The sequence below is a fragment of the Ambystoma mexicanum genome, chromosome 11 (assembly GCF_040938575.1).
Source record: "Ambystoma mexicanum isolate Mex_15411 chromosome 11, UKY_AmexF1_1, whole genome shotgun sequence".
Taxonomy (NCBI): Eukaryota; Metazoa; Chordata; class Amphibia; order Caudata; family Ambystomatidae; genus Ambystoma; species Ambystoma mexicanum.
In genome coordinates this window covers 230,685,949-230,703,522 of record NC_090934.1, presented here as the reverse complement: position 1 = coordinate 230,703,522, position 17,574 = coordinate 230,685,949, and the positions used below count along the sequence as shown (strand labels likewise).

The following is a 17,574-nucleotide window of genomic DNA, read 5'->3' as shown; positions in this document are numbered from 1 at the left end:
AACATACAAAACCGATGGAAAAACTTTTTACCCAATTATTCACAGAAAATGTACTGAAAAATGTGCCATTTTTACCCATTATATTCAGGGTCGGACTGGGACAAGAAATAGGCCCGGTCACCCAAAAAAAAGTGGGCCACCCCTCGCCTCACGACCCTTGACCTCTGATGACATCACCGGAAGTGTTGTCATTTGACCCCACCCCGAAGTGACATCCCAGGAAGCGATGAAACACGACCTTTCACCCCTTGACAAAACAGGAAATGGCATCCAATAGCATTGTTCCTAAGTACACTAAATTACTGTGAATCCAAGCAGACGTCCAATGCCAAAAGATATGTTATTGTATAGCACTTACGCTTAAGCTCTTTTTCATAGAACAAATATGCATACAATATCACCCAACATGTGTTGGTACTCATTTATCGACCTTAGAAGAAAGGCTTTTTGAAAAAAAAAAATAAGAATAATAATTAAAAAAAAAAGATTTATCATTTTTTTTTCTTTTTTCTTCCAAACCGGCCCAGGCATGGCCAGAAACCGGCCTCACTCCCCAGGGACGATTTCGGCCCGGCTACGGCCCGAAAGGCCGATGGACCAAATCGACCCTGATTATATTGACTTTTTCTATGGCGGAGAAACCCACGATCCCTCCTTGCTTTGTTGGAGCCCCCTGGATATCGTGCTCGCTCCTGTATATTCAGGGCAAGCATTTACACTGCTCCAATTAAAAAATTCACCAGCTGCCAAGGGGTTACAGGAGGGCTTAGTGCAGCGAGCAGCATCAAAACGACACAAAATAGTCCCCACTTTTGGAAACAGATTTCCCATGCTTCATTTTTTAATAGCAGGCGCTGCATGGTAAATACTGTTCCTCCAGACCCTGGCTAGATCACTTCTTCAGCTTATATGCTATACAAGCGGAGATAGTTTTAGGGAGTGCCTGGTGTTGCGGCCATCATTCTTGAGCCAAATGAGCTGCCCAATGCCCCATCTTTTTTTCATTTAATGAGTAGGGGGCAGCACTGAGCTCTCTTAATCAGCTTAAGCACCCAATGCAGATTTGTATAAATCTACCCAGAAATCTTGGCACCTATTTTTAATACCTTTAATTTGAGGTGCTATTAAAAAGGCTCAGAGATTAGATCACTGAAGAAACCATTCTAGCTCTGATTCTGATAGGGTCTCGCATTGGCATAGTCACCCAACATCAAGGTCTTAACAGTTATCTTATCATGGCTTACTCCCTATACATCAAACAAGAACCACTGTATTTGCCTTTCATAGACTAAGCCACAACATTAGTTTCTATGGACACGAAACAGCTGTCAGAGACTTTGGCTGCCATGAATGGTCCAGATGGCGTGATCCGAATAATAATGATTGTAATAAGCGAAACTAGTCCTGCAGCTCTCCATTATTCCCCGCAAGGCCAGCTTACTTCCTTTTTCCAGTTGAGTGAGGAGCCAAAGCGGTTTACATGCGCCACTATTGTTTAATCTCCTCACTAAACGAGGAGATTTAGGGCCTCATTACACGGTAGGCGGTGAGCCATGGCGCTATTAGCGCCATGGCTCATGCCGGTAAAATACCGGCACCGCCTTGGCGGAAAGGGGATTTACCGCCCCATTCCAAGGTTGGAGGGGCGGTAAATCCCCCTTCCACCATTGCCCTTCCCCATTCCCATTCCTGCCCCATAGGGCTCTATGGGAATGGGGAAGGCGCTAATTACGGCACCGCAATTTTGCGGTGCCGTAATTAGCTCCGAGGTCCCTTAGCGGGTTGGATTTTAACGCCTGCAAAAAGCAGGCGTTAAATCCCCCAACCCGCAAAGGGACCTCGTAGTAAGGCTGTAAGGATTTACCGGAACCGGTATTTTACCGGTACTGGTAAATCCCTACCGCCATCCGTGTAATGAGGCCCTTAGTCTTGAGTGGGACTGAAGGAGATTTTCCAACCGTAGAGAGTATTCGGGTTCAGATACTCTCTTACGCCGATAATAGCATACGCCTGATCTGCTCTCCCATGTCACTCCAAACATTGGTAGATGTTATGCGTCAGGTTTAGATGTAGAGGAATTTGATTATATAGGTCTGAGATTTTGTTTCACTTTATCCAACCTCAGGCATATATATTATACACACAAGGGGAACGCAGAAAACAAGCAGTACACGGTATATTTAAATTCTCACAGAAATGTAAGACCCAGTCAGTCAAATTTAAATTAGATCTGTGGCTTCTTATGGTTCTGGCATTTAGGAGTTCATCTAGAAACAAATTAAGATTTTTTTTTGTAAAATAGTCTTGGCCTTTCAGAATTTTGCACCCAATTTTTCCGGACATAGGGAGCTGGGATTAAGGTTTCTGGAGGAGGAATTTAGTCTATTCTCCACTGACCTTTTCCTGTAAACTTTAACAAATCACAATTCTAAGATAACCAAGTCAATCATTTTAGATCTGTGGTAGAGTGATCGTGCTTGTAAGATCCCCAGGATCGCATAAGTTAAGTCAGAATTGGCCAAAGTTAATATGCGAATGAAGGTGCCGGATACTGGACATCTCTGTAACCTGAATGCGGAGGCTTTTGACAGCATGGAAAGATCGATGATGGCAAATAGCTGATCCCTGAGAGCCAAGCGCCCGGCCGAGGACAGTGGTAAAGTGCTCACTGGGCATAGCTCCAGGCCATGCGCAGGGGGCTTGTAGGCTGGCTCTTACATACCCACATAAACACACACGTCCTCCCCACACACACTCAAACACAGACACACGCAGACATACACACACACACACCTGCCCCACGATCCGTGTGTATATACATATGCATATTGAATTCACTCAGAATACAAGTAAGCTCAATGCATGCATACACACATACCCAATACACACTGCATATCCCCTTCTCACCACCCCAACCTCCTACCACACACCACATAAGAATATACTTAGTATAAGTATACACAAATTGAACATGCTCGCAATACAAGTAAGCACAATTTTTACATACAATATGCTTGGAATATAAGTATGTACAGGCAACCGATATGCACAAAGGGAATATGCATATACACCCCCAAACACACACTACACAAACACACACGCATATGCCCACTGAAACACCCCAACCACCCACAGAAACATAGACCGTCCCACACACACACCCCACTCACCAATTCCTTTCCTCGGACAATGAGTATGCAAATAGGATACAAGTGCAGTGCGCATATCCAACATACACACATACAAACACACTCTCCACGCTCAGAATGTGTTTTTACGCACATGGAACGCACTCGAAATTCAAGTAATGACAATACACACAATATCTTAGTAATGTATGCACGGGCTATATGCTTAGAGTAAGCAGTTGACCAATAAATATGCTTTGAATGAAAATGCATATACCGCTCCACACACATACCCCACAGACAAATACACATACTTGAATAGACACACACCCATCTCCTAACTCGCGTACACACCCCCTCACACATACACTCCTCTTTTCACCACCTGAAAGCCCCTTGATGCACACTCTTCTATGAACTCCACCCCAACCCACACAACAACTGCGCCCCGGACTATGCATACAGATAATGAATAGACACAGAGTATAAGTAGGCACAGTATGCACATATGCAATACAGTCCAAAGTCACGTAAACACAGACTATGGGCTCAAAATATGCATGGACACAACAACAACCTCTAAATAAATATGCATTCAGCCCGAACACGCGTTCTCCCACAAACCCCTCCTGAACACACACAACGCACATAAGAACACACAATATGCTTGAAACACACACACGACAGCTACAAACATCCACCAGGAATAGTTAACATAGACTACAATTGGAGTAGAAGTAATCATAGCAGGCACAAACAACATGCACATAATGTAAGTAGCACAGACCACACGCTCAGAGTTTCCATACATACAACATGTCTACAATATGTAACATACAACATGCTCAGAATGTATGGATATGCATTAGCATAAAGATTACGCTCTGAATAAATATGTATTTAATGCACATCCACCCCCACATCTCTCTCTCTCCCTCACACATATGCACACACACACACACACACACACAAACACACACACAAGCACATGCGCACACACACACACACACACACACACACACACACACACACACACACACACACACTACTTTATGTGCACATAAATGTACCTTAACACTTCCCAATGTTCCAAGACTTTACTTTTTTTTAACCTTTCGACGGAGTGTTTGTACCTTAATGAAGACTTAACATTTGTATAGGTTTTGTAGTCAATCTCATTTTTGATACCCTTGCTTTTAACTAACGTGTTTCTCAATTGACTATGTGTGTGCGTCCATGTTCAAGAACATCTGTGCGTGTATGCTTGCATATAAGCATTTATAAATGCACACTTTTTAAAAACTAAATATTTAACTAAAAAAGGAAGTCATCAGGGTCTGACCTTATATTCCTACAGCACAAGTGTCCCTTTGTTAATGTATGACATGAGTCCAGCTAACATGGTTGCATGATCGGTGTCAGCGGAAACCGCCTAATGGATGCACTTCACTTTCTTTTACATAAATACTAAGATTACTCACTTCACAATGTTGGCAACTGGTACCTTCTAAAATATCATTGTTTCCCATTAACAGCTTCCCAAGAGAATGTTTCAATTAACAATATTGTCTTTAAACAATTGACAACATTGCACATGTTTCTATCCAATGTGAACCATCATGCCAAGATGATTCATGCTCCACTGGTTCTCAGATGACGTCACCTACGCTGGTTCAGCATGCTAACAACTGTCGCTCCAGGGACAGCAAGTGGTGGGTGAGTTACTCACCTGTGCCTTTATGCAAGTAATGGTGGACATCATTTTCGCTGGTGGATCGACAGTGGACAGGGGGGTTGGTGGATAATTAAGGCCCCTGGGTTTCCGTTTTTACAGATTTGTACACATAGATACAGATGGGAATCCCTCTGATTGATTTCAATATTTGTTTGTAAAAAACAGAAACAGGCAGACATGAATGTATCCTGATTAGTGCTTCAGGTGGTGCGTTGTACCTTGCAGGCCAACGGCTGTGCAAAGTATCACAGTGGAAGGGGTGATAAAAGTGATTTGTTTTTTTTCCTTTTGAAGTTGTTTAAAGTGCTACAGAGATGTGGTATAACATCAGCATTAAGAGCAGCTGTTTGATTTTAAGGTGTACATGGATCTTAGCTGGATGCACAAGAACCTAGCTCTGTGACCTTCCCATTACAGGCATCAAAGTGCTACATTTTTAATTTGGATTCATATAGAAAAGCAATAGTTGCACATTATTATTTTTTACAGAGCAAATATAAGTGTGGATAAACACAGATAAAAAGACTAAAATATAAAGATGGATGAACACAGACACAAATGCTGAAAACATAAATACCATAGAAACGGGAGCCTTATGGATGGTGCGCCTATGCACGAGCCAGAGCGCATTGCCTGTGGATCAGGAGGTACAGTGTCTGGCCGTGGGAGGACTCACCTGTGCTGGTCAGGAGGTGGATATTGTCATTGCCCAGCCAGAACTCTGACGCCTGCCGGCCAAATCCTCTCTTGTAGGAATTCCAATCACGGTAGAACGACACTGAGCCATCCTGTCGCCTCTGGAACACCTGGGGACAGGCGAGAAAAAGCCAGGAAGCGCAGGTGAGACCGCAGACCACTGAGGATCAGAGGCATGCTACAGGAAGGAATGTATACTTGTCACAAATCGCTGTCCACAGCCATTTAAATGCAAGAGCCAACAGGTTATAATGTTATGTTATTTCTATTTTATACTGCGCACATCACCACCATAGTAGTTTTAAAGCGCTGAAGCATGTCTCTGTAGAATCAAAATGTGGCCCGGCTCAGGGTTGCATCCAGACCATAGTTGTCTGTGGGGTGAAAAGAAAATAGTGCCAAGGTTAGCAGCAAAGAAGAAGAGTGGGAAAAGCAAGGGAGACAAAAGTGTGCAGACTTAAACTCACAAAATGAGCGGAAATGAAAACATAAGGGTGAGTGATTGTTGGGATGAATATATATATATTTTGATATCTTTTTTTTTTTTAGTATATATAGTTGTCAGTGTTTTCACCAGAGGAAAAAAATGCAATCAGAAGAAGAAGGGATGAGAGATTCCCTTATTGGGCAGAAAAACTTTCCTGGAAGCAATCACTAGCATGGTGGAGGTATTACGCTAAGTCCTCTTGTGCATGCGTGATGGCCTTAAGGTGTGCTCAAAAGTCTGCAGGCGTTCCGAGGACTACTAATCAGATAATCATCTTGGAACCCCCTCAACTGATGGCCACAGGGGGTTCTGTTAAAGCTGAGCCTGCTCACCAGAGAAGTCAGAATCAGGAATTGATTGTGTAGAACATCAGAGACTCATACCTTCATTTCAAGTAGGTTTCCAAATGGGACAAGGTACTTAATTAAATGGCGCACTCTGTGCAGAACCTGAGGGCGTCCTCACTTCTTTTCCCCCTGTAGCCTCCTCTCGGGTGGCCAGGGAAGGGCCATTGCTTTTCGTTCAAAACCCTGGGGGTGGATATGCGAGGGAGGATCGCCTGGGAGTAGGAGACTTGGGAAGTGCAGAGAGGACGTCCTTGGGTGAGACATGGTATACTCCATTTCCCTCTCACAACAAACCATCCATCCCTCACGCCTTTATATGCTTTTGTCAGCCCTTTCCCTGTTCCTCCCTTAAAACCTTCCCCAAAACACACCAATATGCTAATAGGATGAAGAGGAAGACAACTGGAACAACATATCCTCATTGTATTAATGTAAACACACATCCACCTCATTTGGGTACTAGGACGAAGAAGAGGAGAACAAGAACAGCACATCCTCATTTAATTAATGCAGACACATATCGACCCCAACCAAGTACCGAGATGAGAAATAGGACAACATGAGTAAAGCAGGACTAGCATTTTAATGGTGAGCGGTCTATTCCTTTTTGGAATACCCATGGAGGCGGAACTTTAAAAGCCGTAATCAAGAGGGAAATGGAGTCAGCTGGGAAGGCAGAATAAGCTGTGGAGGCCGAGGCACCAGTCAGGAAAGCAACTCCAGGTTAGCAGTGTGGCAAGAGGAGCGCTTGAGAACCATGTGCAGATGCAGAGTTTTTGCAGCAGGAAGCAAAGCTAAGATGTGCTGGGAGCCGGTAGTGGTCTGCGAGAGGGAGACCAGAGTGACCGAGCAAAGTGGTCACAGGAATCCTGACCTGCAAGTAGACTTGAGCCATGAAGAGCCGCTGGGAGAGGAAGGCGATGTAACTCATGGGAAAGCCGAGATCCATTGCGGCAGAGACCGCGCAATGCCGTAAGCTCCGACCGATGAATGTTGGAGACACCGGACTGGCAGGTGAAGATGCAGTGAACATGCTTTTGAAGGCTGAATGAATTGAAAGTCATTTATTGAATACCGCACAGAACGGTTCTATGTTCTTTCATCGTCAGGCTTTCTAATGCCTGCCTTTTAAACGTGGAGAAAATAACGATAAAGTTCATCAAATGTTTTTTTTGTTTGGGGGGTCCCCCCCTCAAGTCCCTCCTCCCCCAACTATTTTCTACGATTCCCGACCCCCCCAAAAAAATGCAATTAACTTTGTCGCTATTTTCTCCACGTTTAAAACGCACTCGTTAGAAAGCCTGGTGATGAAAGGATGCCATACTGCACAGAACTATTACAAGTACTTTTGAACAACAAGCTAACGGAAAGTCATTATGAACACTTTTGGAAGCCGAGCAGTGGAAAACTGTTGAGCACTCGTGAGTGGAGTGAAAGAAAGGTTGTGAATTTAACAGATGCTACGAAATGTATTTTGTGAAACACATGTATTGGCAAAGTCAAGATAACACCCAGAAGGGTATGGTATGAGAAACAAGTGCCAGCGAAGCCAGAAGAACACAAAGAGTTATGTGCATGTTATGAGAAACTAAGCATTGGCAATAGCCAAAATATAAGGAAATATATTACCAGAGGAACAAGTTCTAGCAAAGCCAATGAAACATGAAGAGTTGCAAGATGTGAAAAATCCAGCATTGGCCACAGCCCAGAGAGTTCAAGGAACTGTATGCTAAGAGAAAGGAAGCATTGGCAAGAGCCAGGAGAAGCTAAGCAGGGGACTTGTTTGCGTGACCTGTAATGGGTGGACCGTGTTGGCCAACAACTGCGCCTAGACTGAGAGGGCCCCTGCATGGAAGGAGTATTGGTGGACAACAGTCAAGAAATGGGTATGGGTTGCATGACCTGTAATGGTTGGACCGTGTGGTCTGACAACTGCACCTAGACTGAGGGCCATGTATAAAGAAGCCATTGAAAGGTTCCATCAAGAAGTTTATGTTGTGCAGTAACCTTTTATGTGCGTTTGAAACCAAAATATTAAACTGCCTATATGAACTTGTGAAAAGAAGCAATATCAAAAGAGCTGGGAAGAGTCCCAAGGAGCTGTATTGCTTTGAGAAAGCCAGAAGAGTTGAACTCTTGGGGAAGGAAACCCCACTATTTTGTGACCTATTTTGAACTTGGGGAAGGGGAAGCTGATTACAAGCCAAGAGCTCGAAGAAGCTCTGAACTTTATTTTGAACACTATTCATTTTGGTGCTGACATTCCTACACAATGTATACAGTTAGTTGTGAGGGCAAGTATAGGTTTTGGACACAGGCAGACATTTGATTTGGACTTCCTGACCCAGAATACCCTTAGTTTCCTTTAGGTAGGGTAACGCCACCTTAGCATAGGGCAAGTAAAGCCTTACTCCATTCTGATTTTTAATTTAATGAAGGCTTTTTGTGAACCATAATTGAACCTGTTGTCTGTGTCTACCTCATGATGCCTTCACAATTCCTAAATAATTAACATGCTCTATCTCATATGTCCTCGTGTAGGAACATCTGCATCGCTACTATGGATATGAGCTTGTCCGTTGATCTAGTTACCAGGGAGAAATGAGGGTTCAAACTGAAAAGTTCGGGCCTCCCGGAAGGCCTCCTGAAACTGAGCATGCATTTACATGAACATTCTACAATGCAAATTAGACATATCAAAGAGGGGTCCCTGTTGCGCCCAATTCAGACACATATTGGGCTGTGCCAGGGCTGCATCTTGGCACCTAAATTGTTCAATCTGTACATATCTGACATCGACAGACCTTGGGAAAACTCCAGCTGCTTACCGGTAAATTAGGATCAATTTGAATGCACTGGTGGGTGTTTGCTGACGATTTACTATTCTTTAACCCTAGTCCAATTGGTTTACAGAGAAAATTAGACATTGCAAAATACGCAGAACTAAATATTCTAAAATCAATGGCACAAAATCTAAAATGATTATTTTCTATAAGAAGCGGGTTTCCAAGGTCTGTCGGTGGGCGGTTGTTAATACTAGGCTGGACAGAGTGGACGTTTTGACATACCTATGTTGTACCGTAACAAATCGCTCTTGTAGATTAGCTCAAGAACAAATATTGAGGGACAAGATCATACCCCCACAGTCCCAACTATGCCAAATTTACTGCAGTTTCTATCAAATCAAATTGTTACCACTAATCAAATTTTATACTGGAAACATTGTCTCAATCCTGATTTATGGCTTGGACATCTCAGTCTCAGACCCAGGGGGGGTTTTGAATATCTTAGAAGGCTCTCTATGGAAGAGATCCTGAGGACTCCCATTATTTGTGCCAAACTGTGTCTTATGACACAAGCTAGGTAAGATTTAAGAACTCTCTATTTGTAGATCTTGGTAGAGTTCTATAGCAGCGCACAGTGCCTTCTGTGGAGACCTTCGCTTTATCTCAACTTTATTTCTTCAGGGAAATTGGCTCTGATGCTGATGAACTTCTAAACAATCCCTTGTGGATGTAGAAAAAGTTGTACTAGAAGTTAACTATTGAACAAATAAGAAATGCTACTTTCCACAGGCGTGATCACGTACCATGTAACTTGAAGCTCGTCCCGTTTAGGGAATCCAGAAACATATACATACGATTCAAGTTGAATTTGCTAACCACATTGGATTGTATCGACCCACGAATGGGCTTCAGAGCTGATGAAAAAGGTTGTAGGTTATGTCTGAATGCTAATGTCAAAACACTCAAACATCTAGTCATTTCTTTTCCGATGGTTGCACAAGTTCAGAGTACACTACTTCTATAAATTAATTAATACCCCTTTTAGTGATGTGGGAGAACGTTTATGGACTTCCATCATGCACAGTCGTTACGCTTCCCGGTTACTGGCCTTGATTAGGTTTTTTAAAATGATTTTATTCTGCTGAATATGCAGTTATAATTAAGGCTTCCAGTTTCCCATTTTTTCTGATTTTTATACATAAATACAGACGGAAATCAATCTGCTTTCTGCCTGTATTTATTTATAAAAGTGGAAAAACAGTCTTTCTGTCTAGTTCTCTATGATGCCACTCATACATTGCAGGGCAATCGCATTGCAGATTGGCAGCATGCAGAGTGTAAAAGCTGTATAAAAATAGCATTAAAGTTCTTCAAATTGCTGACAACATATGCATTAAGACAGCAGCATTCACAGGATCAAACGGTTGTTGTTATGGAAAAAATTGAGCTAGCATTTCTTTCCTATATGGCTGCATGTGTTTTAATAAATGCATTTTTTAATTAAAATGCAGAAAAATACTGGTTGAAAATAATATTTTTGTATGACAAAAAATAAATGTGGATAAATACAGAAAAAAAGCCCGAAAAATAAATATGGATAGATACAGACAGAAATGGCAGAAAAATAAATACCATAAAACCGGAAGCCTTAATTATGGTACATTACTAACCGGTTAAAATACAGGAATTTAAATACTTAGGGCATCATTACAACTCCGGCAGTAGCCGTGCCCTTATTAAGGGCACGGCTGCTGCCGGAGTTGCATTTTTTCTGGCACCCGCGAATGGGCAAGAACCAGGTCATGCCGAGCTTGGCGGACCCGGTAATCGCCCATTTGCGGGTGCCGGAATCAACCCATAGGGCTGAATGGGGATGAGGAGGTTGGATGCACCGGCACATACAGAGTTGTGCCGGTGCATCTGACGTGCTCGGCTCACGGGTGCCGTTACACCCGCCAGGAAAAACCTGGTGGGTGAAATGGCACCCACGAACAGAGCACGTAGTATGGCGGTCTGGGAACTACGGTACCGGCATGCTTACTGGTACTGTAATTCCCGGACCACCATGCTTGTAATGAGGCCCTTAGTCTTAATAATGAATTTGAAGAATTTCAAGTGACATTAGGTTGGCAGCTATTTTGTATTTTGCAAATTTGTGTTGAATTCTGTTAATTACTGTGTACATTCTGTCCTAGTTCATCTTAGATTTAGTTGATATCTTCTTTAAACGTGATGGAACATATAAGATGTATTTAGTGTATGTTTTTTGTTCACTTTTAAACTTTGTGTGAGGTTTGAAATAAAATCAATTAAAAAACAATTAAAAAAATGCTATGTGTGCAGAATAAGTGCTTGGGGACAAAAAAGGACAGTTTGACAAAAAGGATCTCTCCCACACTGCGCCAATGCTTCTCCTTTATTTCCTTATTTGTTTTCAGCAGAACATTCTGCCCTCATTGCGTACAAAGTTCTAACAATGCATGAAAACAATGGTTTACACATTTTGCAGAAAGTGTGAAGCATTGCAAAACCATAGATTTACAACAGTTTACAGCAATGTAGCAAATCATTTGCAAACCTTGTGTTTATTTGGTGGTTACACAACATGTTGCATAGCGCACATTCTGTGTGCAAAGTGTTTCCAAGGATGTAAAACATTACCAAACTTTACATTTACTATGTTTTGCATATTTGTACACCATGATAAACCTGAGGCTTTAGGGTTTCGTATGGTTTTGTAAACCATAAAAGCAAGATTTACAAATGTTTACAACAGTGTTGTAAGCCATTTGCAAACGTAATGTATAGCTGGTGATAGACAATATGTTGATGAGTGTACGTTAAGTTTGCAAGGTTCTCCTGTTTGTAAACCAGGTAAACCTAATGTTTACCAAATTCTGGAACCTGAAGACGAAAATGGACTTACAGAACCACATGGTTTGCGCATTTGTAAACCAACATGTAAACCAAAGTTTTACAAAATAGTTTGCGATGCATGCACACCATTGCAAACATCTAATATGCATTGGTTTACATGCATTTAACAAAATTTGTGAACTCTGAATGTCATGCAGTGATTGGCAGTAATGCCCCTGCCTGTTAAAGGCCCCTGCATCACTCTGACTCATCTGGTAATGGCCCTGGGAAAACAGCATTATTGATTAATGTATGCTCTTTAACTGTATGTGCCTTTTGTATGGTTGTGGTGGTTGGCATGCTGATGGAGGAAGTCGTGGGTTCGGTGGTGGATGTATGTGTATGGCTCAAATGGCTGGGTGAGAGTTTGTCATGGAGCGCGGCATTATGCCTCCATTGCCCTACTGCATGCATTGGTCCTTGACCGTATCAGCGATAATGTGCTGGCTTCATTCGAGCCCCTCTCCCATCTCACTCACCAGCCAGCCACCTCCATCAGTCTCCATGTCGCAGAAGACAGCCACTGCTTGCCCAACTGCTGGGTATACTGTATACCACCCACTGAGGGTCTGCCCGTTGGATAGCAGCTCCTTGCAGCTTGCTGGCCTGGTCACTGCCCAAGAGCACAAAAAAGAAATGCAAAGAGGTTAATCTCAGCACAATGACACAATCCCTATATGTGGTTCAGCGATGGGACCCTGCTCCCTTAACACTAGAAGACGCCCCTCTACCTGGGAGTATGAGAAAAGATGCAGGACTTCAAGCGATGCTATATGCTTCAAGTAACTACAAACGCAGGGATAGGGGCCTTGAAAGCGATGAATATACAGGTATACACCCTTCAAGGAGCTGCTGCTTGTATAAGGAAACATGTTTTCAGAGTTCTGTATACACAGGAAGGCAGGGCTATAGGCCTTCAAAGAGCTACATACAAATGGATGCAGGCCTTCAAAAGGACAGCCTAGTAGCGACTCATGACTTAAACTACCTACATGCAAAGGGATGCATGCTGTCACTGAGTTACACACAGAGGGTTAGAGGTCTTGAAAATGTTGCATACACAGGAATGTATGCCTTCAAACGGATATATAGCCGGTCAGATAGCACAGCGAGCTAAGTGCTCGCCCCTGATGTCTGTGTGCAGCCTGCTGTGGCAGGTTCGAATCCCGGCAGGGTCAACTCAACGTTCCGAGGTCGATAAAATGAGTGCCACTCTGTGGGGTAATAATGTCTTCTGTTATTTGAGCGCACTGAGACCCAGATGAAGGATATTGTGGAACTACATCCAGGTGGATTAAGCATTAAAATAACTTTTAACACAGGAAAAGAGACATTCAAAGTGCTAGATACACAGAAATATAGAGCATCTAGGACAGGCAACCCGTGGTTCCCCCAATGTTTTGCACTACAACTCTGATGACTTCTCTATGTTGACTATGCTGGCGGGTAGTCCAAAACATCTGAAGAGCCAACGGTTGTAGACCTGTGATCTAGAAGCTGCACTGTGCATAGTAATAGAATTCTCAAAGTACCACCTAAACACGTAGCGCCAAGAGGACCTAGTTATTGCATATGCCTTGCTCTACAAGAGCGTATGACATAGGACACCTTCAAAGCGTTAAATACATAGTTATTCAGCCCCTGAAGAAGCTATGGACATAGGGATAAAGTCCTTGAAAGTGATAAATACAGAAGGATAGAAGTCTTCAAGGAGCTATGCACATCTTTTCGGGAGTTACCCCCGCTATCTTCATTCTTTCCCCATTGACACACTCTAAATATCCTTAGAGTTGTATTTAGTGCTTACAAGAACCCTACATACATACATGAGGATGCATATGCTCAAAGAGCGATCTATGTGTTTCCATCGGCAACGCTTACTTTGTGGTCATTTACTTCGACTCTTCTATGTTGACTTTTCACGTTTCTTTTCTTTTCTTTACACACACACACACACACACACACACACACACATGCACGAAAAAAGTCGATATAGGAGCATAGAAGCGTCGAAGTAGGAGTTGCAGTCGATGGAACTGCTGCATATCTTCAAGGATGTACATACATATCTAGTCAGGACTGAAAAGATATACAAGCATGAGTGTAGAGGGTCACAATGAACTACATACAGAGTTATAACATACTTCACAAATTAACATAGTAGGGATATAGTTAGTCAGGGACCTACATTCACAAGGATAAACACCTTCAGAGGGCACACAGGGGTACAGAAAATCGATGAGCTTCATGCAGAGGTATGCAGGGCTTCAAGGGTGACTATAACACTGTAAAGCATACATTTAGGGTACCATGCGAAACCATCAGCAGTAGCCCAGTATAGGGTCCAAAACATTCTTCTAAGTGTATAAGGATCCTCTCAACAGCTGAGATGGTCAGAGGCTCTTGAATTATATCCTTAAACGAAGAGTGGCTCTCGTAATAAATGGACACTCGCGGTCTGCATTAAGGGTTGGCCAGCTCCAGAAAGGTCCAACCAAGATAGTTACTTTTCAAACTAAACATTAGGGGTTGCTCACAATGGGCCTCATTACAAGGTTGCCGGTCTGGATACAACGGTACCAGTAAGCTTACCGGTACCATTGTGTCCGGACCGGCAAACGCTGAGTTGTGCCGCAGGTGTCTTTCATTCCGCCAGGTCTGCCCTGGTGGAATGAAAGGCACCGCGAGCACAGCAAGCCTGTAGCACCGGCACCGTTATGAATGGTGCTGGTGCTAAAGGCATCCCCATTCACATTGAGCCTTTTGGGGCTCAAATGGGAATGGGGATATACCGGTACCGGCACCCGCAAAAGGGAGATTACCGGGTCTGGCGGGGCCGGAATACCCCGGTAATTGCCCATTCGTGGGTGTCAGAGTTTCATGCTGGTTTGGAGGTAGCCTTGCCGGTTTTATTGGCAAGGCTACCTCCAGCCTTATAATGAGGCCCAATGCCTTCAAAGGTGATGTCAGCACACCCATATAATAAGGACAGTATTGGCATAGGCCATGCTAGCAATCTTTACAATCCATCATGAAGAGTACTTAGAAAGACTCACCATGAACAACAAAATAAAGTGCAATGGTCCAACAACAGTGTTATATCATCGGCAGATGTACTGTAAAATCCAACCTCATCAAACAAACTCCTGGTTGTGCCAACACAGGGTTATGTGGTTAGCATTTATCTGCAGCACTGCCACAACCCAATAATGTGATCAGACCGACAAGACTGTAACACGCCAACAATGTGATCAGACCAGCAGGACTGTGACAACCCAACAATGTGATCAGACCAGCAAGACTGTGACAACCCAAAAATGTGATCAGACCGGCAAGTCTGTGACAACCCAAATTGCTTGAACAGATGTACAGGGCAATGGAAACCCAAAAGTATGACAGTGCGAATAGTTCTAAAAGACAGATCTGCAGAACTATGGCAGTCTGATATTGGGGCTATATCTACCGAAGCCAAACACCACAACAAGGCGAATATATCCATACAGCACAATCACCAAATATGGTGGACATATGTAAAGGACCACAACAAGGGAGTTGTGTGAACAGAGCTATCACAAACAAGTCCAGTAGACAGATCTGAAGAGTTTTGACAAACCAAGAGAGTCCAAAACTCCTAACAGGGTGACACAGCTTTTGCAACTGTAATATTCTCTTTCCTACAGCGTGAGTTCTAAGGATAGGATTTGCCTTTCCTTGCAGTCACTAAGGCCTTGCATTTGAGGTGAAAGATTAATCAGGGCCCTGATGGAGTCTCTGCTTCACCAGCTCCTTACACCTACTCCTCAGCATTAAGGATTCAGGAGCACTCTTCTCTGCTAATCCAAAACTGTGTATCCTAAAAGTGGACACCTAGGCCATCTCTGCTCTATTCTAAACTCTGGGCACTAAGCATTATGATGGTGTCACCTCTTCTGCTCAGGAGACTCTCCAATTCCCCATAGGCTTTGGGTAGCCGGGGTTACCCTCTGCCGGAGTCAGTTTTGACTCCAAGAGGTTCTGGATATGGATCCGCTTCGAAACCAACTCGATAATGTAACAGTTTAGTAGTCAGGTTCCTGGGGATCGTAGTAATGCTGGGGGGCTGCTCCTCTGATAGTCCCAACCTCTTTACCCTGCTAAACCCTTACTACTAGCAACCCGAGCATTCTCTACTGGTCTTATGTCATTCCATATGACATTTCTGCATTTTGAAGGCCAAACACAAAAAGACTGATTTTTTTTGGCTGATTTTATGTGGGCCCCAACATTGCGAAATTGTCCCATGGGGTGGGGGGCGGGTGTTGTGGGTTCAACGTTCCTTCTTCAAAATTGCGGACCTGCGACGATGACGCAGAGGATCTCCTGCTGCTTGCCCTTTGCTTGTGCAGCTTATTCATTCTACTGGGGTATGCCTGGTTGCTTCTCTGTGAGCACATGTTGAGGCGTTAACTTTTTAGGTGAAAATGAAAAAAAAAGAAAATGAAAACGAAATTGCTTTTAAAATTATCAACATTTAAACGCCCCCGGCGAGGATTCCTCTTTAGGACAGTGCTTGTCCTTTCTGGTGATTTTTAAAACCTTTGCCAGTATTCCTGCAGCCTTTTGCCCATTGTTTGTGCCTTCCATCATGGCCGCCTGTTTTTACATCTGACTGTTTTTGCCTGGCCTGGCCTGCTCTCCATTCCCACTGGTTGTTCAGGGCCTGTTAAGCCAATCATTGCAACCGGAGAGGAGGGAGCCGGCCCATTGAAACAAGGCCCAAAATGAAGGCCCCTGTCTGCTCCCTGTCCGCTACCAGAACGCTTCCTGAGGTATTTACTTGTCACCCTGCACTCGAACTACCATGATGATGCTACCTCACTTCACTAAGAAATCTGGACCATTACACACCTCCTCAACCATGGGTATATTCCCTCTTCTGGACACGCTGCTACCCTCCTTTGACTCTGTTGCCTTTTCTGCTGTCCCCCATGTTTGCACTTCTGATTGCACTGTGTGTTTGCACCCACTGTCACCTTCTGAATCTGGTTGCTATTCAAATTTGGCTGTGTTTTAATGCATTTATGAATTTAGCTTGTTTAACTCTTGGCAGTGTTTTCATGCATTTAGCTTGTTTCAGGTTTGGTTGTGTTTTTCATGCAAACTTGTTGTACCGTTAGCGCTAGCACCCCAGCCTGCTTTTGCTTGTGATGTCTTTTTGCCTGTTTGCATGCGCCCCCCTCCTGCTTGCCTCTCCTCTCTCTTTTACCACACTCACCGTTTCTCAGTCCTCTCTTCCTCTTCTCATCTTTCCCCTCGGCCCTTTGCACTTTCTATATTCTTTGCACTTACTCTATCCGAAATGTCATCTGACATAGTACGATAGTAGCTTGTTTGTTTTCCCCCTCCCTCCTTGTTTGTTTCCTCCCCCTTCAGCACTGCCTGAAATGTTGTCACGCCTAGTACAATAGTTGCTTGTTTTGTTCCTCTTCTCCTCCCACAT

At 43.5% G+C, this 17,574-nt stretch overlaps 1 protein-coding gene across 5 annotated transcripts in view; it reads right to left on the bottom strand.

Moving 5' to 3' along the window:
* LOC138503306 (ryncolin-1-like) overlaps window positions 1–17,574 on the bottom strand; it is a 171,672-nt gene that overhangs the window by 121,232 nt on the left and 32,866 nt on the right. For all 5 annotated transcript variants that reach the window (XM_069622918.1, XM_069622917.1, XM_069622915.1 and 2 more), the window contains 2 exons: window positions 12,575–12,708; window positions 5,540–5,669 (listed from right to left, as the gene is read on the bottom strand). In XM_069622918.1, the coding sequence (XP_069479019.1) occupies window positions 5,540–5,669; window positions 12,575–12,708 (264 nt within the window). The remainder of the gene's footprint in view (window positions 1–5,539; window positions 5,670–12,574; window positions 12,709–17,574) is intronic.